Genomic DNA, 24,805 nt, shown 5'->3' with positions numbered 1-24,805 from the left:
CCCAGTTGAGAGAGGTTTGCATGTGGACGCCAGCTGTTTCCCACTGATCTTGGCCACTGCTCGGCCCTCCCAGCTGGAGCTGCCCCGAACCTGCCTGAGAAGGGCCAGGGTGTCGAGAGCATTGAGTAATTCTCGTGCGGCCCCCGCCTCTGCAGTCATCTCCTGAGATGATCGTCCAGATGGCGCAACCCCATCTTACAAGGACAAAGCTTCTTGCAGTTTCCTTCTGCTTTCTGGGTCTGGGGCTGCCTCCAAAACAGCAGGTTGAGTTTCTTCTTTCAGAACCCGTGGCTGATGTCACCAGATAATAATGCCTAGCGCCATTCGTGTCAAGCGTCTGGGGTTGAACCACTCAAGCAGAGAAAGAGAGCGTTCTGTTCATACGGAGTCCCACAGCTCAGCCTGTGCCTGACGTATTGTCTCTGTGCTTTGTAGGTGGGGGCACTAACAGCATCACCGTGAGGAATGCCACATTCACCTGGGCCAGGAGCGACCCTCCCACGCTGAATGGGTAAGCCGGGACGTGGACGCAGGTGATGGTGTGGAGAGAGCCACGGGGCTTTTGTCAAACGTGGATTCGAATTCCCACCGTGCTCCCTCTCTGTGACCTTGAACAACTCACTTTGCCCATCTAAGACTTAGGTTACCCATCTGGAAAATGGGTGCAGATACACCTGCATAGGCTGTTGTGAGAAGCAGACACAGAGATGCCTAGCACAGAGGGTTCCCTGTGATTGTAAGTTACAGCAGCCTTGGACAGCTAGACTTAGACAGTACAGGAGATTCTTGGCTTGCATAGCTGGGAAGTTCTACTTTCAGGTGCGGTGTGATCCAGGGACTCTGCCGTCGGAACTTTCTTCATATTTTCTTTGTTTCACTTTCTCCTGGTCTGCTTTATCCTCACGCATCCTCTCCCCTTGTGATGGCAAATGGTCCCAACAGCTCCCACTGTGCATCCCACTGTGTATCCCACTGTGCATCCCACTGTTAGGAGAACTGCCTGCTTCTTATTGACCCAGATTGGGTCCTATGCCCTCTGTGAGGCAATCACTGTGCCTTCAGACACTGAGTATGCTGATTGACCAGTCTCAGAGGCTGTGATGCTGCTCAACTCCAGTGCCCCTCAGCTGCCCAGCTCACCCTTTCTTGCCAGCTTTCTACCTGGCACCCCACACCCTACTATCCTTACCTTTCCAAAGCACATGATGTCTAGGAAACTGAGCTTATCCCCAGGCAACTTGTCAAGCACCTCTCATTTTTTTTCTGAGCAGAGGCCTTGATCAACAGCTTTTTAGGCCCGCTTAAGGAATCCGAAAAACACGGGGGCGATGGGACCCTTTTAGAGGTTTAGCTCATGCCTGGGTAGCCAAATCACTGCTGTATTTTATCATGTAGGAGAGAAACTCTCCAGAGAAAATAATCTGTAGAAAGCCTGCATTGAAAATTCATGGGGGTACTGCATGCTTAGGAAGTTCTTCCTTATGTCTAACTTAAATCCTGCCTGCTTCAATTGTAGCTGTTCTGTCTTGTTGAGCTCTACAACTAATCTGTATCTGTGTCCCTTTCCTGACCCAATGGTTTTCCTGTTCAGTTACCTTCTCCCCACGAGGCCCCAGAACCTTTCTCTAACCCTCATTCTTCATCGGCCTGTAAGGATATTTTAGTCTCACGTGGACAGTGGCAGGTACTGTCTCACTGGGCTTCCTGCCCACTCAGGCCCCATAATCCATTCCCCTCCCAGCACAGGAAGAAAAAGCCTGATGAGTGTCACCATGCAGCAGTGTCATAAGAATGAAACAATCAGTGACAGCAACGACTATCAGCATTTCCACTAATACTCTGAAATCAGAAAGGTGGCAGTTAAAAAGCACAGAGTCCCAGCACTTTGGGAGGCCAAGGTGGGCACATCACCTGAAGTCCAAAGTCTGAGACCAGCCTGGCCAACATGGTGAAACCCTGTCACTACTAAAAATAAAAAAATTAGCTGGGCATGGTGGTGCATGCCTGTAATCCCAGCACTTTGGGAGGCTGAGGTGGGCAGATCACTGGAGGTCAGCAGTTCGAGACCAGCCTGGCCAACATGGGGAAACCCCATCTGTACTAAAAATACAAAAATTAGCTGGATGTGGTGGCGCTCACCTGTAATCCCAGCTACTTGGGAGGCTGAGGCACAAGAATCACTTGAACCTGAGAGGCACAGGTTTCAGTGAGCCAAGATCGAGCCACTATACTCCAGCCTGGGCCACAGAGCGAGACTCTGTCTCAAAAAAATAAATAAATACTTAAGTAACTAAATACAGATAAATACAAAATAAAAGCACATTCCATATAAGTAGTCCAGCAAAGCCTTGGATGTGCCCTCCCTTCCCTGGGAGGATGGAAACCCTGCTCTGGCTGTGCTGTCTGCAGTGGGAGTGGCCTGGGGTTGACTTGCCCCATTGACAGCCGGTCTTGCTGGGAGAATGCTGAGCTTATTTTATTTTGCTTTCTGCTGTTCGTTAAAGGATGGTTTCAATAGAGACATCTTCCTGAAATTCAACTCAGATTTATTCATATCCGTTTCCTTTTTCAACCCTTTTGTGGCTCCCACCTGGCAGAGTTCAGGTGTCTCAGCACAGCGTCCCTCCAGGGCATCTTTCAAGGTGCTCCCAGGCCTGGCCACTACCCACCTCAGCGCCATTGCATCCCTGGTTACACCCTGTGCCTTCACCCCTTTACACCTCCCCATGTTTCCATGTCTGGGACACGCCTGCTTTTCTGTCACAGTTTTTTGTTTTTGAGACAGAGTCTCACGCTCTTGCCCAGACTGGAGTGCAGTGGCACGATCTCAGTTCACTGTAACCTCCGCCTCTTGGATTCAAGCGATTCTTGTGCCTCAGCCTCCTGAGTAGCTGGGATCACAAGCCCCTGCCACCGCGCCTGGCTAATTTTTATATCTTTAGTAGAAACGGGGTTTCACCATGTTGGCCAGGGTGATCTCGAGCTCCTGACCTCGTGATCCGCCCGCCTTGGCCTCCCAAAGTGCTGGCATTACCAGCACTGGTATGAGCTACCGTGCCCGGCCCCAGTTTGTCTTGAGGTGTCCTCTCCTTTCAGACCTTGCCTCATGCCCCCAGTGAAGTTTCTGCCCCTCCGAGGGGCAAAAACTCTTCCAGAAGCCCAGTGTGACAGGATCCGTCAGGTTACTCCCTGCCTCTCTTCTCTAAGGGACACCTGTCACCTGCCTCCCACCTGGAGGACCCCTGAGACAGGTCACTGAACTGAACTCAGCAGTAGAAACGGAAGGAATGTTGAGGCCTTCAGCGTTTAATATGGCCTTGCCTTCTGTCTGTCTTTCTCTTTTTCTACTTGGGGTAAATTGAGGCTCGGTGGCCATGGGCATTAGCCCAGCAGGCCTCATTCAGCGTGGCTGAGCCAGGTGTGTTGTGTCGTTTCAGCATCACCTTCTCCATCCCAGAAGGTGCCTTGGTGGCCGTGGTGGGCCAGGTGGGCTGCGGAAAGTCGTCCCTGCTCTCAGCCCTCTTGGCCGAGATGGACAAAGTGGAGGGGCACGTGGCTATCAAGGTAGGATGAGGACCAGCGGGGACGGGCAATGGGGAAGCTGGGGGTCTGAGGAAAAGCTCAAAAATGATGGTGTTTCTTTTGACTGTCCCTGTGCCAGAAGCGAAAGCAGCAACGTCTCTTCTCCTCCTCCTCCTGTATCTTTCCGCTGTCTGTTTCTCTTTCGTTCTTTCTGTTCTGTTCCGTGCTGTCCTAGAAGGCAGGATTTTGGTGTCATTTATTTCCATCTGTCTCCCAGCACTTAAAATAGTGCCCAGTATATAGTAGGCACTTAATATTTATTTTGTTACCTCCTTATTAAGCTTTTATTTTATTATTATTATTATCATTATTATTGGGTTTTTTTTTTTGAGGCAGGGTCAGGCTCTGTTCCGCAGGCTGAAGTGAAGTGGCGTGATCTCGGCTCACTGCAGCCTCTGCCTCCTGGGTCCAAGCGATTCTCCCTCAGCCTCCCGAGTAGCTAGGATTACAGGCATGCGCCACCATGCCTGGCTAATTTTTATATTTTTTTAGTAGAGACGGTGTTTTACCATGTTGGCCAGGCTGTTCTCAAACTCCTGACCTCAAGTGATATGCACACCTCTGTCTCCCAAAGTGCTGGGATTACAGGTGTGAGCCACTGCATTCAGCCACTTAAATAAATACTTAGTAGACACATGAAGACTCCCTGGTGCGCGGCCTGTGTCTCCTTCCTTTGCGTCTCTGCCTGTCACTGAGTGTCTCTTGGTCTGTTTGGGTCTTTTTGGATCGTTCTTTATCTTTATGGATCTCTCTGAGTATCTATTCTTATAAATGTAACAAAACAAAAATGTTTATGTGGTTGGAATATTTTCTTAGAACATTTTTTAAAGGGAACAGTTTAAATTTTTAGTGTTGAATTCTTAATATGGAGCTAAAAGAAGACTGCAGTTTTACTGCATTTAAATACACAGTGTACTTTGAAGTAAGTTGAAATTCCCCAGGAGTGAGCTTAAGAGGCTCCTTTACAAATAATCCCCACTGGAAATCAACAGCCTTTGTTTGCATTTAGTTCACTCCCCATGAAGGCTTTTTCCTAGTGTAACAATACGTCCCTGGAAGTTTTGCTACCAGCATTTCCAGGAGTGTGGTCTGCAGCCAGCTCATCTTGCAGGACATTTGGGGAATAAAGAACCCCAGGCTCAAACAAGCATGGGAAATAATGCATACTCCAGCCCCATCCCTCTTGGAGACTTATAGTAAACATTAGCAAATTAAAGGCTCTGACAAGTCCTGCAATGATTTTTAAAAAAATCTATTAACTGTTTAACCTTATGTGTCCCAGGTGTACTTGTCTGCACCTCTTTAGTGTCTGTGCAACTGCACATTTGTCTCTTGGAATCTGCCTTTGGGAATGTGAAGTTTATGATGTTGTTTGTTGTTGTGGGTTTTCTTTGAGACAGTTTTTTTTTGTTGCCCAGGCTGGAGTGCAGTCGTGTGATCTTGACTCACTGCAACCTCTGCCTCCTGGGTTCAACTGATTCTCCTGTCTCAGCCTCTTGAGTAGCTGGGATTATAGGCACCCACCATTACTGCACCTGGCTAATTTTTGTATTTTTAGTAAAGACGGGGTTTTACCATGTTGACCTGGGTAGTCTAGAACCCCTAACCTCAGGTGATCTCCCCATCTCGGCTTCCCGAAGTGCTGGGATTACAGGCGTGAGCCACCACTCCTGGCCTAGTCTATGACATTGTTTTTATTTCAGAGCAAAACCCTTTCTTCGGCTATACAGTGCCTTTAGAAAGTATACATTGTGGTTGGGTCCAAATTAATGATCTTTAACTATTGTTTTAAGAAATGTTTTATCATTACTTTCAAGTTCCTGCCATAAGATAAGATGAATGAACCATGAGAGCTAGATTAATAGCAGAAAATTCCAAATCCCGGTGGGATCCACATTGCTTTCTGTTTCCTTAACGCCAGCTTTCTGCTATCCTGGCACTATTATCATTTCAGGCCAGATGATTATTTATTATTGGTTGTTTTGCCCAGGTAAGGGGAGTGCTAGAAATGTATATAAAATATTTATCTTTTCCCAAATGTTTTAGTCGGTGTGGTTTGTGTATATTATGTCTGAATTTTCTGTGGGTTCTATGGTAAGGCACCACTGTTGACATTTTGGCTTCTTAAAAGTTAGGATATTCAAGTCAGCAGGTTAATTATTTGAGAATTTAGAGTAAGAATGAAGGTACCTGGGACCTGCTGTCAGCTTTGCCCTCTCTAGAATTCCCTTATTCAAGAATCTTCTGGCTGGGCGCGGTGGCTCACATCTGTAATCCCAGCACTTTGGGAGGCTGAGGCAGGTTGATCACCTGAGGTCAGGAGTTTGAGACCAGCCTGACCAGCATGGCGAAACCCCATCTCTACTAAAAATACAAAAATTAGTGGGTCTGGTGGTGTGCACCTTTAGTCCCAGGTACTCAGGAGGCTGAGGAAGGAGAATCCCTTGAGCCCGGAGGCAGAGATTGCAGTGAGCTGAGATCTTGCCACTGTATTCCAGCCTAAGTGACAGCGAGGCTTCATTTCAAAAAAAAATCTTCAGGGGCTCCCTTTGCCCTTCTGATAAAGCCCATGTTCCCCACCATGTATAGGCCCCCTTGCTGTCCCTGGTGTGTTTTCTGCCAGTCATCCCTCACAGGATTGGTCTATGTTCCTGTCACACTGGCCTTTCTGTTCCTTGAATGTGCCAAGTACTTTTCACTTTCAGGCCTTCGCATGTGCTGTTCCCTCGGACTTGAATGCTCTTCCCTCTTCTCCTCATGAAACTGACTAATTCTTCACTTTTTGGTTCTTGTCTAAACATATGTTTGAGCTGAGCATGATGGTTCATGCCTATAATCCCAGCACTTCAGGAGGCCAAGGCAGGAGAATCACTTGAGGCCAGGAGTTGGAGACCAGGCTTGGCAACACGGCAAGGTTTTGTTTCTACAAACATAATAAATAGATAGAGAATTAACTACCTCAGCATTTTCATTAGCAAAACACACAAAACAAATATCCTTACTCTAGCCTTTATTCTCATGTTGTTTGTGATACCTGACATATGGAAAAAAAAAATAAACCTTTGAAATGGATGCTTTGATATAGGAGTTTTTGCTTCAATTTTTAGCAAGGATATTTCCTCAAGGATCTTTCCCAGATGTCCCAAACTAGGTCAGTCTTTTATTTTTAATTTTTTTGAGACAGGATCTTGCTCTGTAGTCCAGGCTGGAGTGCCGTGGCACGGTGCAATCTCAGCTCATGGTACCTCCATTTCCTGGGCTCAGGTGATCCTCCCACCTCAGCCTCCCAAGTAGCTGGGACTACAGATGCACAGGGCCATGCCTGGCTAATTTTTCTATTTTTTTTAGAAATGGGTTTCTCTATGTTGCCCAGGCTGGCTTTGAACTCCTGACCTCAAGCAGTCTGCCTGCCTCGGCCTCCCAAAGTGCTGGGATTACAGGCATGAGCCACTGCGCCTAGTCAAGTCAGACTCTTAAGAAGTGTCATATATCTTTTTCTCTTCGCATCCACTGTGACTGTAATCAAGTAGTTTTCCGTCATGTCAGGGACTTCCACTCTTTGGAAGCAGGGGTTTTGATCACCGCTGTAGGCATTGAGTTAATAGCTAGCTACTAAATAAATAACTGTAATCTTATCAACAAGGATATCAACTCTTTGACTCCTGATATTGGAGTCAGTGATTCACCTGCTGTGGGTTCTGATCCCAGCCCTGGCATCTGTTGTCCTTTGTGAGTCAGTTTCCCTCTTGCCAAAGCAATAGTTGTGATGAAAATGACTTGTGAAGTGAGGCCCTCCTAGCAGGCGGGTGGGCCAGCTGCTGTCTCGTTGATCAGATCTGTCTGTGTGTCTGTCTCACCTCCTTCTCCATTTGCAACTTAGGGCTCCGTGGCCTATGTGCCACAGCAGGCCTGGATTCAGAATGATTCTCTCCGAGAAAACATCCTTTTTGGATGTCAGCTGGAGGAACCGTATTACAGGTCCGTGATACAGGCCTGTGCCCTCCTCCCAGACCTGGAAATCCTGCCCAGCGGGGATCGGACAGAGATTGGCGAGAAGGTCAGTATAGTTTCGATGTTGGCCCCTGAATCAGTCAGGTGTTGTTGCGTAACAAACGCTCTCACAATCTCAGTGGTCTGTGAGTCTGCTGCTATCAGCTGACCTGGCAGGGCTCAGCTGGGCGGCTCTGCTGCATGCTGCAGGCCAGCTGAGCTTGGTCCAGGCTGTGGGTGTGGCTCAGGTCTCCCTTACAGAGCTTTTGCTGGGGACCGGGGTGAGGGGTCCACAGCTTTCCAAAAGGGGGCTCTTCTCATGGTGGCAGCAGAGGCCCAAGATAGGCCCCCCAAAAAGCGTGCAATGTCCCTTAAAGTACACTGTCCCTTCTACTCACAAAGCAAGTCACTTGACCAAGCTCAAAGGGACCAAGAGGGAAGTACAGTCTACCTTTGTGGTCACATGACTGCACATGACAGAGGGCATGCTGTTGGGAGGAGGGGAGTCGATGATTCAGGTGTTCACAGTCCCTGTCAAGATAGCCATAATACTGAAAATAGCACAATAGCTAACACTTAGCATTTTCTCTTTCTTTTTATTTATTTATTTATTTTTGAGATGGAGTCTTGCTCTGTTGCCCAGGCTGGAGTGCAGTGGAACGATCTCAGCTCACTGCAACCTCTGCCTCCCGGGTTCAGGTGATTCTCCTGCCTCGGCCTCCTGAGTGGCTGGAATTACAGGTGCATATCACCACACTCGGCTAATTTTTGTATTTTTAGTCGACGCAGGGTTTCACCATGTTGGCCAAGTTGGTCTCTAACTCCTGACCTCAAGTGATCTGCTGGCCTCAGCCTCTCAAAGTTCTTTTTTTTTTTTTTTTTTTTTTTTGAGATGGAACCTCTCTCTGTCGCCCAGGCTAGAGTGTAGTGGCACAATCTTGGCTCATTGCAACCTGCGCCTCCTGAGTTCAAGTGATTTCTCCTCCCTCAGCCTCTTGAGTAGCTGGGACTATAGGCCCCTGCCACCACGCCCAGCTAATTTCTGTATTTTTAGTAGAGATGGGATTTCACTGTGTTGGCCATGCTGATCGTGAACTCCTGGCCTCAGGTGATCTGCCTGCCTCTGCCTCTCACAATGCTGGGATTACAGATGTTAACCACCTCGCCTGGCCTATAACTTGAGTATTTTCTGTATGCTGGGAACTATGCTAAACATTTTACACGTAATTCTTCCTCACAGCAAGCCCATGGGTGGAATTTGTTGTTACACCTAGGTAATCATTGAGGAAAAGGAGGTACAGAGAGGCCAAGTGACTTGCCTGAGGCCAGACAGCCACAGAACTGCAGAGAGCATGGTTCCTGTGTCCATGTTCTTACCTGCTCATTTTGTCATCTCTAAAAGGGCCATTCTGTGTGCCTCTCACCACTGCAGACCCTCCCTCCCGCTGTGCTCCATCCCCCAGGTTTTCCTGCTGCTCCTCAGCAACCCCCAGCCCATGCTCACCTTCACACCTTGGTCTGAGCCTTCCAGGCCTGGGGTGCCCTCCCCTGCTGCTTGCCTGGCCACTTTGCTCTGGCACCCCATGGTGGTCGTCTGGTGTGTCCCCTCTTGGAAGACCAGGAGTGAAAAGCACTGGCCCATTTCTGTTTTTAGTTACAAGCCAGAGGCTCCATCCGCTTTCTTATTTGGTGAATGATGTTTAAAAATTGAGGTGAGTCTGCAGCTCCTTAGAAATAAAAAAAAAATTATTGGCCGGGCACAGTAGCTCACGCCTATAATCCCAGCACTTTGGGAGACCAAGGTGGGAGGATTGCCTGAGGTCAGGAGTTCGAGACCAGCCTGGGCAACATGGTGAAAACCCATCTCTACTAAAAATACAAAAAGTTGCCGGGCATAGTGCAGTGCACCTGTGGTCCCAGCCACTTAGGGGGCTGAGGTGAGAAGATTGCTTGAACCTGGGAGGCGGAGATTACAGTAAGCCGAGATTGTGCCACTGCACTCCAGCCTGGGTGACAGAGTGAGATTCTGTCTCCAAAAACAAAAAGAAGGCACCTGGCTCCCAGGACCCCACCTCAGTGCATGGGTGCCAGGGCAGGCATCTCAGGAGGGGCTGGGCAGTAACCTGTGATTTCCAGCTAAATAGGGAAACGACGTTGGCTTATCTGTCATGGTGGGAGCTGGCGCTGCTGCTGGTCCATGCATTGTCCTTCCTCCCGGTGACTGGGATGTGGGCTGGATTTCAGCGTCCCCATGCCGGAGCCTTGCTTCACCTATATGTGACGTTGCCGGACAGTGACAGATCCAGAGTAAGCTGGCAAACACGGCAGCTGTCACCAACAGCAGCAGTAACAATAATATGACCACATCCACCAGCGCCTTCCATGAGACTAAGAGATCAGGGCCTTCCCACTGGCCAACAAGATTTGGTGCTGTCAGCCACCCTTCGCTGAGCGCTCGCTGTGTACCCGCTGTGTGCCAGGTGCCCTGCTCAGCACCTCACGGGAGACTCAGGTTTTCTCTTTTGCCCAGTTTACAGGTGGGGCTAAACCCCGTGCCTGTGATCCCATCCTTGGTGGTGGTGGAGCTAGGGCCTGGTTCCAGGTTTGTGCAGGCATGACCTCATGCCTTCAGCATCAAACTTAAAGAAGAGGAGGTGGGTGCAGCTCTGCAGGGCCTTCACCCTCGACCTGCTGTGTCCCGAGCAGGCTCTATGCCTTTCTTTCTTTCTTTTTTAAAGAGACAGGGTCTCATTCTGTCGCCCAGGCTGGAGTGCAGTGGCCCAGCCATGGCTCATTGCAGCCTCGAACTCCTGGGCTCAAGCTATCTTCCCACTCAGCCTCCTGAATAGCTGGAACTACAGGCACACACCACCAGGCTTGGCTAATTTTTTCCTTTTTTTTTTTTTGTAGAGACAGGGTCTCCCTATATTGCTCAGGCTGGTCTCAAACCCCTGGCCTAAAGCAATCCTTCCACCTTGGCCTCCCAAAGTTCTGGGATCACACCACACTCGGCCTGCTTCTACATATCGTGAGTCTCAAGATTTCCCAGGAAACCCACTCCTGTGCATGTGTCTCTCCAGGGCGTGAACCTGTCTGGGGGCCAGAAGCAGCGCGTGAGCCTGGCCCGGGCCGTGTACTCCAATGCTGACATTTACCTCTTCGATGATCCCCTCTCAGCAGTGGATGCCCACGTGGGAAAACACATCTTTGAAAATGTGATTGGCCCTAAGGGGATGCTGAAGAACAAGGTGCCTGCTGGCGGGGCGGGGTTTGGTGTTGGGCCGTCTCGCCCTTTGGTTAAGTCGGAATGTGTCCACTTTAGGAGTCCTTTACATTCTCTGGCTTTCTTTGTTTTTAACTGGACTTTAAAGAACACATTTCTCATGCTTCTCTTGGAAGCCTTCCTAAGACAGCCGTCTTGTACTTGTCTTTATAGGGGTAAGTCCTCTGCGCCGAGTTAAATTCATTGCCTCTGCATGGCCAAGGGAGGCCTCTCTTCCTGATTAAGTCACAGGGCTGGCTTCTTAGCGGGGAATCCCACCCCAAGACATTGCCTGTGACCTAGCAGGCTGCGTTTTCTTACTTGCAGAGGTGTCTGTGGGTAGAGGGGTCGGAAAATTGCCACAACACCTTAACATGATAGGAAATAGTTCCTGTGTTCTTTTTATAGGGTAGTTGTGGTAATGGGTACACACTGGCTCTTTTTTTTCTCCCCCTGATTTTATTTTATTTTATTTTATTTTTTTGAAGTGGAGTTTCGCTATTGTTGCCCAGGCTGGAGTGCAACGGCATGATCTCGGCTCACTGCAACCTCCGCCTCCCGGGTTCAAGCAATTCTCCTGCTTTGGCCTCCCAAGTAGCTGGGATTACAGGTGCCCACCACCACGCCTGGCTAACTTTTTGTATTTTTAGTAGAGTCGAGGTTTCACCATGTTGGCCAGGCTGGTCTCGAACTCCTGACCTCAAGTGGTCCACCCGCCTGGGTCTCCTGCAGTGCTGGGATTACAGGTGTGAGCCACCATACCCGGCTGTTTCCCCTGATTTTAAAACTAACACATCCCCATGGGGGGGATATAGATTAAGAAAAACATGAAAAAGAAAAATGGAAGCAGTTACACACATTCCACTGGTTAGAGGTTTTGTATTTCTTTCAAGTCTTTTTGCTCTGTGTGTAAACTTTTTAAATAGGGTTACCTTGTTACACGTATATATACAGGAAACATCATGCTACATGACCTCTTGTAATCATTCCCACACATACCACTTAACTGTCTGTGTAAACATATTTTAAAATAGTACAAAACATTTTTGAAAATGACTAAGTAATACATGCCCATTGTAACAAAATTGAAAAGTACAAGAATATGGATATATTCTTATAACATATTCGTGTATGTGTGTGTGTGTGTGTGCATGTATATAAAGTAAATGAAGCTGGGCACGGTGAGTAATCCCAACACTTTTGGAGACCTAGACCAGTGGATCACCTGAGGTCAGGAGTTCGAGACCAGCCTGGCCAACATGGTGAAACCCCATCTCTACTAAAAATACAAAAATCAGCCGGGTGTGGTGGTGCATGGCTGTAATCCCAGCTACTCGGGAAGCTGAGGCAGGAGAATCTCTTGAACCTGGGACGTGGAGGTTGCAGTGAGCTGAGATTGCGCCACTGCACTCTAGCCTGGGTAACAGAGTGAGACTTCGTCTCAGAAAATATATATAAATAATGTAAATAAAATAGTCCCTCTTCATCTTGCATCCCTAATCTTTAATTCTTCTCTTAGAGAGCAAGGGTTAGCAAATCTGGCCCACTGCCTGCTTTTTGTATGGCTCTTGAGCTAAGAATGATGTGTGTATTTTTAAATAGAAGAAATCTAAACAGGAAGAATATTTTATGACAATTGAAAATCGTATTAAATTTAGATATCAGTGTCCATAAATAAAACTTTATTGGAACATGGCCAATGTATTTTTTTTCTTTTTTCTTTTTTTTCTGGAGACAGGGTTTTCCTCTGTTGTCCAGGTTGGAGTGCAGTGCCCCCACAGTCATGGCATGGTAGCCTCCAACTCCTCTTCCTGCCTTCTGAGTAGCTCCTGGGACTACAGGCATGCACCACCATGCCTGGCTAATTTATTTTTATTTTTTTTTTATTTTGTGGAGACAGGTCTCACTATGTTTCCCAGGCTGGTTTCAAACTCTTGGCCTCATGGAATCCTCCTGTTTTGGCCTCCCAAAGTGCTGGGATTACAGGTGTGAGCCACCGCACGTGTCCTGTTCTTTAAAGCATCATCTACAGCTACTTCAACTCGGCAGAGCTGAGTTGGTGCCATGGCAACTGTAAGATCCATAAAGCTGAAAAGATTGACCGTTAGTTGTTTAAGGAAACATATGCTGACTTCTATTAATAGTTTGATGAATGTCTTCCCAAACTTTCAGATCTGCAGATAAAAGGTATGCATGTGCATATTTTGTAGTGGTTTTGGGAGTGGATGACAGCGGGAGTTGTTTTAGAAAAAAGTTAAGCCAGGGCTGGGCGCGGTAGCTCATGCCTGTAGTCCCAGCACTTTTGTAAGCCAAGGCGGATGGATTGCTTCAGTTCAGGAGTTCAAGATGAGCCTGAGCAACATGATGAGACCCCTGTCTTGACAAAAAATACAAAAATTATTCGGGCATGGTGGCACATATCTGTAGTCCCAGCTACTTGGGAGGCTGAGGCAGGAGAATCACTTGAACCCAGGAAGCATAGGTTGCAGTGAGCTGAGGTCGCACCACTGCACTCCAGCCTGGGTGACAGAGAGAGACCCTATCTCAAAAAAAAAAAAAAAAAAAACCAAAAAGAAGAAGAAAAAAATTAAGCCATTGGGCCGGGTGCAGCGTCTCACACCTGTAATCCTGCAACTTTGGGAGGCCGAGATGGGCAGATTGCCTGAGCTCAGGAGTTTGAGACCAGCCTGGGCAACATGGTGAAACCCCATCTGTACTAAAATACAAAAAAAAAAAATCAGCCAGGTGTGGTGGCAGGCGCCTGTAATCCCAGCTACTCAGGAGGCTGAGGCACGGGAATTGCTTGAACCCAGGAGGCGGAGGTTGCAGTGAGCCGAGACGGTGCCACTGCACTCCAGCCTGGACAACAAAGTGAAACTCTGTCTCAATAAAAAAAAAAAAAAAAAAAAAGCCATTGCGTACAAACTGTTTTGCTGTGGCACCATCCTTTTATTCCTTTACACACTCGTATGGTTCCCTCCCTACCTCTTGTCATTCAGGTTTTTGTTAAAAAATAACCTTCCCCATCACCTTTGTTAAAAGTGTAAAACGCGCACACTTAGTACACCTGTTCCCCTTTTTGCTGCGTTTTTGCCATTCATCAAGCACTATTCTACTAGTGTCCATTTCTCCTGTGGCCCTGGAATCTGGGGCAGATGTCTTTGTTTCCTTCCCCTTCCCCAGCTTTTAGCTCAGCACCTGAGGCGTGGCAGGCCCTTTGCACATGCATGTAAAAGGGCCGTGTGCACAGATTCAGCTGCTCCTGGATGCTGTTATCGCAGGTGCATGTCCCACCTTCAGACCTGAGTTCTGCCCGCCAGGTGTTCGTTGGCTCATTTCTCCTTTAGTCTTCACTCTGCCAAGCTAGGCAGTGTCACACGTGTGTACTGACGTGGCTGGGTGTCCCCTTTGTCCACAGACGCGGATCTTGGTCACGCACAGCATGAGCTACTTGCCGCAGGTGGACATCATCATTGTCATGAGTGGTGGCAAGATCTCTGAGATGGGCTCCTACCAGGAGCTGCTGGCCCGAGACGGCGCCTTCGCTGAGTTCCTGCGTACCTATGCCAGCACAGAGCAGGAGCAGGACCCAGAGGAGAACGGTAGGGGCAGCCCCAGGGTTCCACCCGCTCGGGGTGTCTGGCACCTTGAAGGGCCACACTGGCCTCTTTGAGGTTGCCACCAGCCACTCGGGGAAGGCGGCTCATCAGGGCATGAGGGTGGGAGCTGGATGGAGCCCCCTAAAGAAGCAACGTGGAAAACCACCTTAGTCCCTGCAGCGCTGAACTGGGAGAGAGTCTCGGTGCTTTATGGCCAGGGGACGGGAGCACCAGGCTTCAGCTCAGCTGACCTCAGGGCAGGGTCTAGCACCTTCCTGGAACATGACCTAGGACCTGATGAGTTTCAGGGTCCTTATGGCAAAAATGGGAAGGATGGCAATTAAAGTCCTGGCTGTTGGGGCTGAGAGAAACTGAGGACATACGTGAGACAAGAGATGTGAGAGTTGTGAGGTGAAGCACGGAGTTAAGCTGGCAGGCTCGGGTTGGTGACGTCTGGGTTCAATCCCCGGCCGCTCATCTCCCCAGCTATGTGACCTCAGGCCTGCCCTTCAGACCCATCTGAGCTTCACTTCCCTCCCTCATAAAGCAGTTCAGCAGGGCCAGACGTGGTTCCCAACACTTGTTATCCCAACACATAGAGAGGCTGAGGTGGGAGGATCGCTCCAGCTCAGGAGTTTGAGACCATCCTCGGTAGCATGGCGAAACCTCATCTCTACAAAAAATACAAAAAATTTGCCAGGCACAGTGGCTCATGCCTGTAATCCCAGCAGTTTGGGAGGCCGTGGTGGGTGGATCACTTGAGGCCAGGAGGAGTTCAAGACCAGCCTGGCCAACATACTGAAACCCCAACTCTACAAAAAAAAAAAAAAAAATCAGATACTATTAAGTGCTTTGGAGGGGAAAAAAAAAAAAAAGACAATGCCATGGGCTGAGGAGTGATGGGTGTCATTGTGGCAACTCAGGCAGGGGATAGGGAAACCCTCTCTGGGGAGGTTGCATTGGCATGGGAAGGAGCCAGCAGGGAGAAGATCTGGGAACAGTGTTGTGGGCAGAGGGAACAGCAAGTGCAAAGGCTTCAGGACCAGCATGAGCTCAATTTGTTTACAAAACAAAAAGGCTGGTGTGGCCAGACCATGGTGTGCCAGGACGTGACGGGCAGGAGAAGAGGTCAGCACAGCGATTGTCCTGCAGGGCCTTCCAGGTGGGTTTTGGTCTAACTGCCCTGGGAAGCCACTGAATGTCAGAGAGGCAAAGTGACCAGCCCCAGGATACACAGCAGCTGCTGGCAGGGTTGGTTCTCAAGTTGGTCTCTGAGTTTCTCATCCTTTGCCTGGGGTGGGAGCTCCTTCTCTGCAGAGGTCCTAGTGGTCTCTAATAAGTGCTTTCTTGAGATGTAATTCATAGACGTAGGCTGGGCGCAGTGGCTCACGCCTGTAATCCCAGCACTGTGGGAGGCTGACGCAGGTGGATCACCTGAGGTCAGTTCGAGACCAGCCTGGCCAACATGATGAAACCCCGTCTCTACTAAAAATACAAAAATTATCCTGTCATGGGGGCAGCACGCCTATAGGCCCAGCTACTGGGGAGGCTGAGGCAGGAGAATAGTTTGAACCTGGGAGGCGGAGGTTGCAGTGAACCGAGATTGTACCACTACACTCCAGCTTGGGCAACAGAGCAAGACTTAGTCTCAAAAAAACAAACAAACAAAAAACCAAAACAAAACAAAAATTCATACGACATACAGTTAATCCACTTAAATCATACACTCCAACCATCACCACAGTCAAGTTTAGAACTTTTTTTTAATCACCCCCAAAAGAAACCCCAATCCATCAGCCGTGACTCCCTATTTTCCCCAGCACCCCCCAAGCCCTAGTCAACGACTAATCTTTCTGTCTCTCTAGATTTGCTTATTCTGGACATTTCATATAAATGGCATCACAATAGGTGGAATGTTGTGACTGGCGGCTTTTACACTTAGCATGATGTTTTCAAGGTTCAACTATGTTGTAGCTTCATTTCCTTTTATTGCGGAATAATATGCCATTGTGCAGCTAGACCACACTGTGTTGATGTGTTCACTGGTTGATGGACATTCGGGTTTTTTCCACTTTCTGACTCTTATGAATACTGCTGTCATGAGCCCTGGTGGTTTTAAAGGAAAAGTTGGTGGCCAGCTGTGGTATGGTGGTTTGTGCCTGTAATCCCAGCAGTTTGGGAGGCCAAGGCGGGTAGATCACTTGAGGTCAGGAGTTCAAGACCACCCTGGGCAGCATGTTGAAACCTCGTCTCTACTAAAAACACAAAAATTAGCTGGGATGGTGGGGCACACCTGTAGTCCCGGCTATTCGGGAGGCTGAAGTGGGGGAATCTCTTGAGCCTGGGAGTCAGAGCCTGCTGTGAGCCAAAATCATGCCACTGTACTCCATCTGGCCTGGGTGACAGAGCAAGACCATGTCTCAAAAAAAAGTTGGATTTTTGTTTCTTGCCAGTGCATGATAGCTGACATTCCCTCCAGCTTTTAAATTCTTTGATTAGACTGAATTTCTGCATGTTCATTCCCTTGTGGTTGGGAAGTTCTACCTTGAGTCTAGCCTGTTTCTTCTTGCTGCAGAATCCCCCTTTGTTTGTCTCTCAGCCCGAGCAGTGCGTTGTGGCAACTTCTTGGTGACTTTTTCACTGACCTGTTTGGCAGGCTTCTTTTAGGTGAAAATATCCTCTGTGCTTTCTAAATCAAAATGTGTGGGTTTAGCTGAATCTTTTGCCCAGCGTGAGGTCTGTCTCTCTACCCTTCCATCCAGGTGAGCAAAAAATGTCCTTAAACTCTCTTGGCCCCAGATAGGTACCGCACCCCCACTTCCTTTCCCAGCTGCTACAGTATCCAAGCAGTGTATACAGAACATGGAAGGCTGCCAAATGCTTTATGATTTTTGTACACATCAGCACTTCATTTGGTGATGCAAATGCCGCCCACCACCCTGGCACCTCGTGTGTTCATTTCCCCAGTTTGACCTCCCCACCTCCTGCCTTTGAGGTTACATAGAAGTCCTTGGCAGTGGGTCTTATATCAAACTGGGGCACCCCCCTCTCCCACCACCCACCCTTTTCCATTGCTCTGGAGGGGCCTTGGCTATAAAGTCTTGACATCAGGGTCTGGTCTTGCCCAGCCTTAGCCAACTCGAAGCACCAATGACCTTGGGTTTGTTTAAACCACATTTTTGGCTCTTCCTAAAGGGGAACTTTTTTCCCTGTTGGATTAATCAGCTCTTTTTTTTTTTTAGAACACCCAGGCTGAAGGTGTTGGTATTTGGTTTGGGAGGCTCCTTGAGGGGGGATGGGCAGGAACCAGGCTTGTGAATGGGGCGATACCGACCTCTCTCCTGGGATATTCAGTTTACTGATTTCTAAGAAATATATCTTTTTTACTGTTTCTCTCTCTCCTTTTTTTTTTTTTTTTTTTTAACTTTTAATGGCATTCCTTTTATTCCTAATTTATTCCCATGCCATAAGCTTTTGTTTCTTCAATTTCTTCTGGGATATATTTTTCTTCTGTGCAGCCTCCCCTTCCGGTTTAGGAACAATTTGTTCCCTTTCAGGCAGGATCATCCGGATGTGGCAGGGTGAGCTCACCTATGGGTTAATCCGACCGACCCTGAGCTCTGTAGGTCCGGCAGCGCATCTTAGGTGTTTTGTTCAGTTGGATATGCTCAAGGACCAGAGAATCTGCATCTAAACCCTTAAGCTCAGCGTGACTCTCTGTATTTTTAAGCATGTGCAGCAGAAATTCAGTGCTCTTTTTGGGCCGCTGACCCTGTGGCCAGCCGCACTTCTTGGCCTGGGCACATCTGCCAACTCCACCATTATAATGTCAGAATGGTACATGTTGTTTCTGTAAAGTGGCATCTTTCTGATGCTTCGTGGCCTTTTGTATGTGCGTACCTGCGCACTTTCAGGAGTGTTCTTGGTTTTTTGTGTGTTGTTTTTTTTTTTTTGAGACGGAGTCTCGCTCTGTCACCCAGGCTGGAGTGCAGTGGCGTGATCTCGGCTCACTGCAAGCTCCGCCTCCTGGGTTCACACCATTCTCCTGCCTCAGCCTCCCGAGTAGCTGGGACTACAGGTGTCCATCACCACGCCTGGCTAATTTTTTTTGTATTTTTAGTAGAGACGGGGTTTCACCGTGTTAGTCAGGATGGTCTCGATCTCTTGACTTCATGATCCGCCCACCTCGGCCTCCCAAAGTGCTGGGATTACAGGCGTGAGCCACTGCGCCTGGCCTTTTTTTTTTTTTTTTTTTTTTTTTTTTTGATACAGAATCTCACTCTGTTGCCCAGGCTGGAGGGTAGTGGCACAATCTTGGCTCAGTGCAACCTCCGCCTCCCGGGTTCAAGAAATTCTTGTGCCTCAGCCTCTCGAGTGACTGGAGTTACAGGCATCTGCCACCACGCCTGGCTAATTTTTGTATTTTTAGTAGAGACAGGGTTTCACCATGTTGACCAGGCTGGTCTCAAACTTCCAGCCTCAAGGGATCCTCCCACCTCAGCCTCCCAAAGTGTTGGGATTACAGGCATGAGCCCCCAGCCCAGCCTCACAAATGTTCTTAAGGTGAACACGAAGATTTGAACCTCTTGATCTGCATGATTCTGTGGTGGTTTCTGGATCAAGTGAATAGTGAACCATTTTTACAGATTGCCTCAAGCCCCTTAGGGGAACAAATTTTTAAGGGATTTTAAAAAATGGTTCATTAACCTTCATACCTGGAAGGTAAAACACATCATGACTCTGGTTTCTTTCTTAGGAACCTAATACCTAGTGCAGTGGTTTTCTATCGGGGGCAAATTGCCCCCACCCTGGGGACAATTGGCAATGTTTGGAGACATGTTTGGATGTCACAACTGGAGTGGGGTTTGCCCCTGGCAGGCAACCAGGGTAGAGGCCAGCGATGTCGCTAAACATCCTACGGCACTTAAGACTAACTCCCCCTTACCCTGCCCCCCGTGACAGGGAATCCCCTAGCTAGGACATCGAAAGCACCATGAGCAAGAAACCCCGTGTGCTCCGACTTCACACTGCTGAATTCTTCCCTTGTCCTCTTGGGAGAAAGATCTTTATTCCAACAATGTGGCCATTTTTCTGTTTTAAAAAATTTTATTTATATATTTTTATGTTTTTTTTGTAGAGATGGGATATCACTTTGTTGCCCAGGCTGGTCTCGAACTCCTGGGCTCAAGCGATCCTCCCATCTTGACCTCCCAAAATGCAAATGCTGGGATTACAAGCATGAGTCACGGCACCTGGCCTGTGGCCATTTTTCAAAACCTTGGTTGAACCATCTGTTAACCTCATGGCAAATATTTTTCCCTCTTAAGTATTTACCGAGTTTTTCTTAATGATTACAAAAGCAACATGTGCTCATCGTAGACATTTGCAAACTACAGAAGAGTACAAAGAATCAGGAAAAAAGGTGGCTCATATCTGTAATGCCAGGACTTTGGGAGGCCAAGGTAGGCGGATCACCTGAGGTCAGAAGTTCGAGACCAGCCTGGCCAACATGGTGAAACCCCATCTCTACTAAAAACACAAAAATGTCAGGAGGCTGAGGCAGGAGAATAGCGTGAACCCGGGGGGCAGAGCTTGCAGTGAGCCAAGATTGTGCCACTGCACTCTAGCCTGGGTAACAGAGCGAGACTGTCTCCAAAAAAAAAAGTCCCGAAAAAGAACATCTTTCTGCCCTCACCGCCCAGAAGGGGAGCTGCTGTTAGTTTTGGCATCTTTTTCACCTGTCCTTCCTTCCTAGGCCTTTTCCCTTGACAAGATTGAGAGCATGTCTTACAGTTTGCTCATCTCCTGCCACCTTTTGATTTCTTAACAATGGGCCATAAGCACCTCCCCAAGTTACACAAATTGGTTGTCAGCACAGAGCAGCTGCCGAGAGAGTTCATCAGACAGACCCCTACATTCCTTCTGGCTGTCCTCAGAGGCCGGATTTCTTCCTCTTTTGAGGATGAAGAGCTTTCTGTGCTGAGGCTGGAGGAGGAGGTCGGTGAGGCAGCCAGTGAATGCCGTTTTTGGTCAAAAATGAGGCGTTGACTATAAAGCTGTGAGTTGAATTCTTCCCTCCAGGGAGGCTGGCCTGCTGGACCTTGCCCAAGCAGAGTTCCAGAACCTTCTTGAGTAAAGGCAATGTTGGTAGAATAAACAGTGAGAGGGCTGGCAGCGGAATACACAGACCCGGGGCAGCACTTAACACAGGTCAAGGGTAGAAACAGCACGTGGCTTGACAGCATCCAAAACCCAACACCTGCTGGTTGCATGAACTCAGGTGACAGTCATTGAATTACAAGTTTCCTGTGTTTGCTTTAAAAAAAGAGAAAGAATTCTTGCTACTTTATAGCATTCTCCACCCTGGCCCCCAGCCTTCATTTCCCTCTTCTTCCCTGCTTCAATTTCTTTGTGGCACTTAGTGCTGCCTGGAGTAAATTATGGATCTACTTGTTCGTTTATTGTTGATCTCTTCCTTTGGAATTTAAGATCTGAGGATTTTTTTGTTTGTTTTTTGTTTGTTTTGTTTTGTTTGTTTTGGGAGTCTCACTCTGTCACCCAGGCTGGAGTGCAATAGTGCGATCTCGGCTCACTGCAACCTCCGCCTCCCGGGTTCAAGTGATTCTCCTGCCGCAACCTCCCAAGTAGCTGGGATTACGGATGCCTGCCGCCACACCCGGCTAATTTTTGTATTTTTAGTAGAGATGGAGTTTTGCCACATTGGTCAGGCTGGTCTCGAACTCTGGACCTCAAGTGATCCACCCGCCTCAGCCCTCCCAAAGTGCTGGGATTACAGGCATGAGCCATCGTGCCCGGCTGCTCTGAGGGCTTTTTGGTTGTCTCTCCACCTCCAGGACTAAGAAAAGAGCCTGACTCACAGTAGACACTCAGTAAATGTGTTAAATAAGTGAGTGAATGAATCGCGCCTTGGCTGTTCAAGGCATGTCCTGCATGAGCAGTGGATAGGCCGGAGGGCTTTGGATGTTTACACAGCAGCATAAATATCTCAGACTAGGAGAAAATAGAAGTGGATTTCACCCCTCTCTCAGGTCTGCTTTAGAAACCAGCTTTATCAGTCCTGCCTATGAAAGGGGCCCCTCTGGCAATGGGAAGTCAGCTCTCCTTCTTGACTTGACTATACACTTGTCAGTCTGCCTATCTGTCTGTCGGGTGTGTACAGAGTGCCTGCTGTGTGCCACAATGCCACCTGGTACGTGAGCCTCTGTGTGGAATGGTGCCCCCCACCTTGAGTTGTGCAGTGCGCATCCTGTGTAACTGCACTTGGCCACCTGCTGTGCAAGGTGCTGGTAATACAGTGATGGATAAGACCCACTTCATGCCCTTGAGAGCTCACAGTCTGATGGGAGAGACAAACACCAAACAATTAAGGGTATCATAGTGCTAAATGCAGTGATGGAGGGCTGCTTGAGGGCCTGAGAAATCCCAGAGAAGGAGCCCCCATCCCAGCCTGGGAGGGTCCAGGGTGATATCTGGGCTAAGTCACCTTCTCTTCTCCTCTTGGGTAAATGTGCATCTGGCTCTGCGTGGGGCCAGCCCCTCTCAGGAGCAGTGTCTGTTCTCAAAGGGGCTGGAGCTGATGCCTATGCCACCTCCCAGTGTCATGCCTGGCCTGCCTACTGTAAACTTTATTTCTTTTCCTCTCCTGCGTAAAAACAAGCCTGAAGACTGAAGGTTGGTCTGCCTTATTTGTTTAGCTCTATTTATGGTTAAACACAGTTACGACTTTGGCCAGGCATGGTGACTCACGCCTGTAATCCTAGCACTTTGGGAAGCCAAGGCAGGTGTATCACCTGAGGTCAGGAGTTTGAGACCAGCCTGGCCAACATGGCAAAACCCCGTCTCTACTAAAAATACAAAAATTAGCCAGGTGTGGTGGCGGGCACCTGTAATCCCAGCTATTTGGGAGGCTGAGGCTGGAGAATCGCTTGAACCTGGGTGGCAGAGGTTGCAGTGAGCTAAGATCACGCCACTTCCCTCCAGCCTGGGCTGAAGAGTGAAACTCTGTCACAAACAAACAAAAACCCAACACAGTTATGACTTTGGAGAAAGGGGTTGGTCTTGGGCAGTGTGCTTGTCCCAGATCCACCCAGCACGTGTGGGATGGGGAAACTGAGGCACAAATGGAGCAGACCCTTCAGCCATTCTTGCCCCTCCGCCTTTAGAGAAGACAGTCCCTTCACTCCTTTATTTAGATAGGGGCTTAGGGCAGGAGTTTTGCTTTGCTTCTTAACAATATCTTGGGTCTTCTGAATTCCCAGGCAGCAGAGTGATGGATGAGGAGGAAGCAGGTCAGTACTGCCCGGGTTGGAGTTGGCTCAGCTCATAGAATGAGGCCAGAGACAGGCCGAGACTGTCGCTGCATGTCTGGGGAGGTGCCGTCAGATGTCTGTGTTTTCACCCCTCCGGTTGTTCATTGGTTCATTTAGCTGGGTACCCAGACACACATTTACTGGGTACCTACTGTGTGTCTGGCTTTGAGGCTGGCACTGGGGGATACAGCCTGAGTCCGCAGATCCCTTTGTTGTCACTGATGACCTTGGGTAAGCTTTACTGTTTCATGCGTCACGTTACCGTGACCAGCATGCCTCGAGGGGACCAAGCTTATGAAGTGCCTGGCACACAGTGGATGGACAGTAAATGGCAACAGTTTGATTGTGAGCTGCCACCCATGCATCCTGGGGCACAGTCAAGACACACATGGGCCCAGACAATGCAGGGTGATCAGTGCCTGTTGGGGAACTGCAGCATGTGGTGGTGGGGACCCTGAAGAGGGATGTTGCCTAGTGGAATTCCAGTGGCCAGACTGGACCCATCCCTCCTGCGTTTTGCAGTATGTGGCTTAGGGTCCCAGCCAAGGGCTTTTTTGTAAGCAGCAGAAGCTGAATCTGGCCATTCTTAAACAAACAGAGGGTGTTTCCTGGAAGGATACCAGGTAACTCATGAATCAAAGGCAGAACCGAGCAAGTGGGACTCAGGAAATGGGAACTCTGAGAGACTAGACTCTTTTAGGACAGGTGAACTTGAACTGTCCTTGTTCTTTGTAGACCACTGACGACGGTTCAAATCCTGGGAGAGGGGCTTTTATGGGGTGACCTCAGACAGTGCCCACCTTGGCTGGGGGAATCTGAGGCACCCTGATTGACAGGCCCACCAAGGCTGTAGGAAGAGGGAGAGATGATCCCTTCAAAAAGCCAACAGGGGCCAGGTGCAGTGGCTCACACCTATAATCCCAGCACTCTGGGAGGCCGAGGTGGGTGGATCACCTGAGGTCAGGGGTTTGAGACCAGCCTGGCCAACATGGTGAAACCCCGTCTCTACTAGAAATACAAAAGAATTAGCCAGGCACAGTGGTGCATGCCTCTAATCCCAGCTTCCTGGGAGGCTGAGGTGGGAGGATCGATTGAACCCAAGAGGCAGAGGTTGCAGTGAGCCAAGATCGCACCACTGCAATCCAGCCTGGGCGACAGAGAAGACCTTGTCTCAAGACAAGAAAAAAAAAAAGGCTGACAGGATGGTGGACTAACCGATGTTCAGATTCCTTCTCTTAGGCGCTCGGTCCTCCTCCATGCAGAGTGGAATTTTCCAGCTGCCCAGTTCAGCCTGTGGGCTAATCGGTGGGTTGCGAGGGTGAGGCAGCCTTAGCAAGCACTGCATGCTTGCAGAAGCTCCCAACTGACCGTGGTGGCTGCGCTCAGTGAGGAACAGGAGAAGTGAAGGCTGAGGCTTATAGGAGGGCGGCCTGAGGCTGCTGGTAGGAGACGGGGGGCTCTCCGCGGCATGCAGCCTCCAGACGGGGGGTCCCTGGGAGTGTTCTGGAACATTCTCACCCCTGCACAGAGAAAGATGGTTAAGGGCATGGCTGGTTCCCAGTGTCACGCATGTGTGTGAGGACTGGCTGCATGGGAAGTCCTGCTTGGTATCACTCTTCCTTCCTGGGTGATGTGGCTATTTGTGTTTTGTTTATTTGTTTTTTAATTTAGTGTTAGTTTAGACAAAACAGATGTTGACATTAAAGGGCACGTTTAAAACAGAGGTTCTCAGTTCCTGGCTGTGCCTAGAATTCTCTGTAGAACGTGTTTAAAAATGTATTTAGTAATAAGCAACACAGGGGTTGCCATCACTGAACACTCGCTGTGCCAGGCACTGCGTGCGATCTTGTTTCACCCTCTTGTGAATGAAGGTTGGGTCTGCTGCTGTTCCTGTTTTGCAGATGTGGAAGATGAGGCTCAGAGAGGTTTATCTTTTCCCCAAGGCACACAGCCAGGAAGTGAGAGAACACTTCCCATACATCACAGTTACCGGAGCATGCTCTAATTGAGAGTCACAGCAGGGACTGGGCTGGACACGAGGG

The 24,805-nt window shown here is 48.9% G+C and overlaps 1 protein-coding gene and 1 pseudogene across 12 annotated transcripts in view; one reads left to right on the top strand and one right to left on the bottom strand.

Moving 5' to 3' along the window:
• Positions 1–24,805, top strand: part of ABCC1 (ATP binding cassette subfamily C member 1 (ABCC1 blood group)) — a 192,781-nt gene that overhangs the window by 125,845 nt on the left and 42,131 nt on the right. For 9 of the 12 annotated variants that reach the window (XM_054455379.2, XM_054455381.2, XM_063654344.1 and 6 more), the window contains 5 exons: positions 436–511; positions 3,438–3,564; positions 7,463–7,639; positions 10,653–10,820; positions 14,253–14,436. In XM_054455379.2, the coding sequence (XP_054311354.2) occupies positions 436–511; positions 3,438–3,564; positions 7,463–7,639; positions 10,653–10,820; positions 14,253–14,436 (732 nt within the window). The remainder of the gene's footprint in view (positions 1–435; positions 512–3,437; positions 3,565–7,462; positions 7,640–10,652; positions 10,821–14,252; positions 14,437–24,805) is intronic. The other 3 variants (XM_063654345.1, XM_063654346.1, XM_063654341.1) reach the window with 1 other exon arrangement.
• On the bottom strand, positions 17,887–19,071 carry LOC129016223 (large ribosomal subunit protein uL22-like; annotated as a pseudogene).

This window comes from Pongo pygmaeus, chromosome 18, assembly GCF_028885625.2.
Source record: "Pongo pygmaeus isolate AG05252 chromosome 18, NHGRI_mPonPyg2-v2.0_pri, whole genome shotgun sequence".
In the NCBI taxonomy this organism is placed as follows: Eukaryota; Metazoa; Chordata; class Mammalia; order Primates; family Hominidae; genus Pongo; species Pongo pygmaeus.
This window is presented reverse-complemented; position numbering and strand designations above follow the sequence as displayed.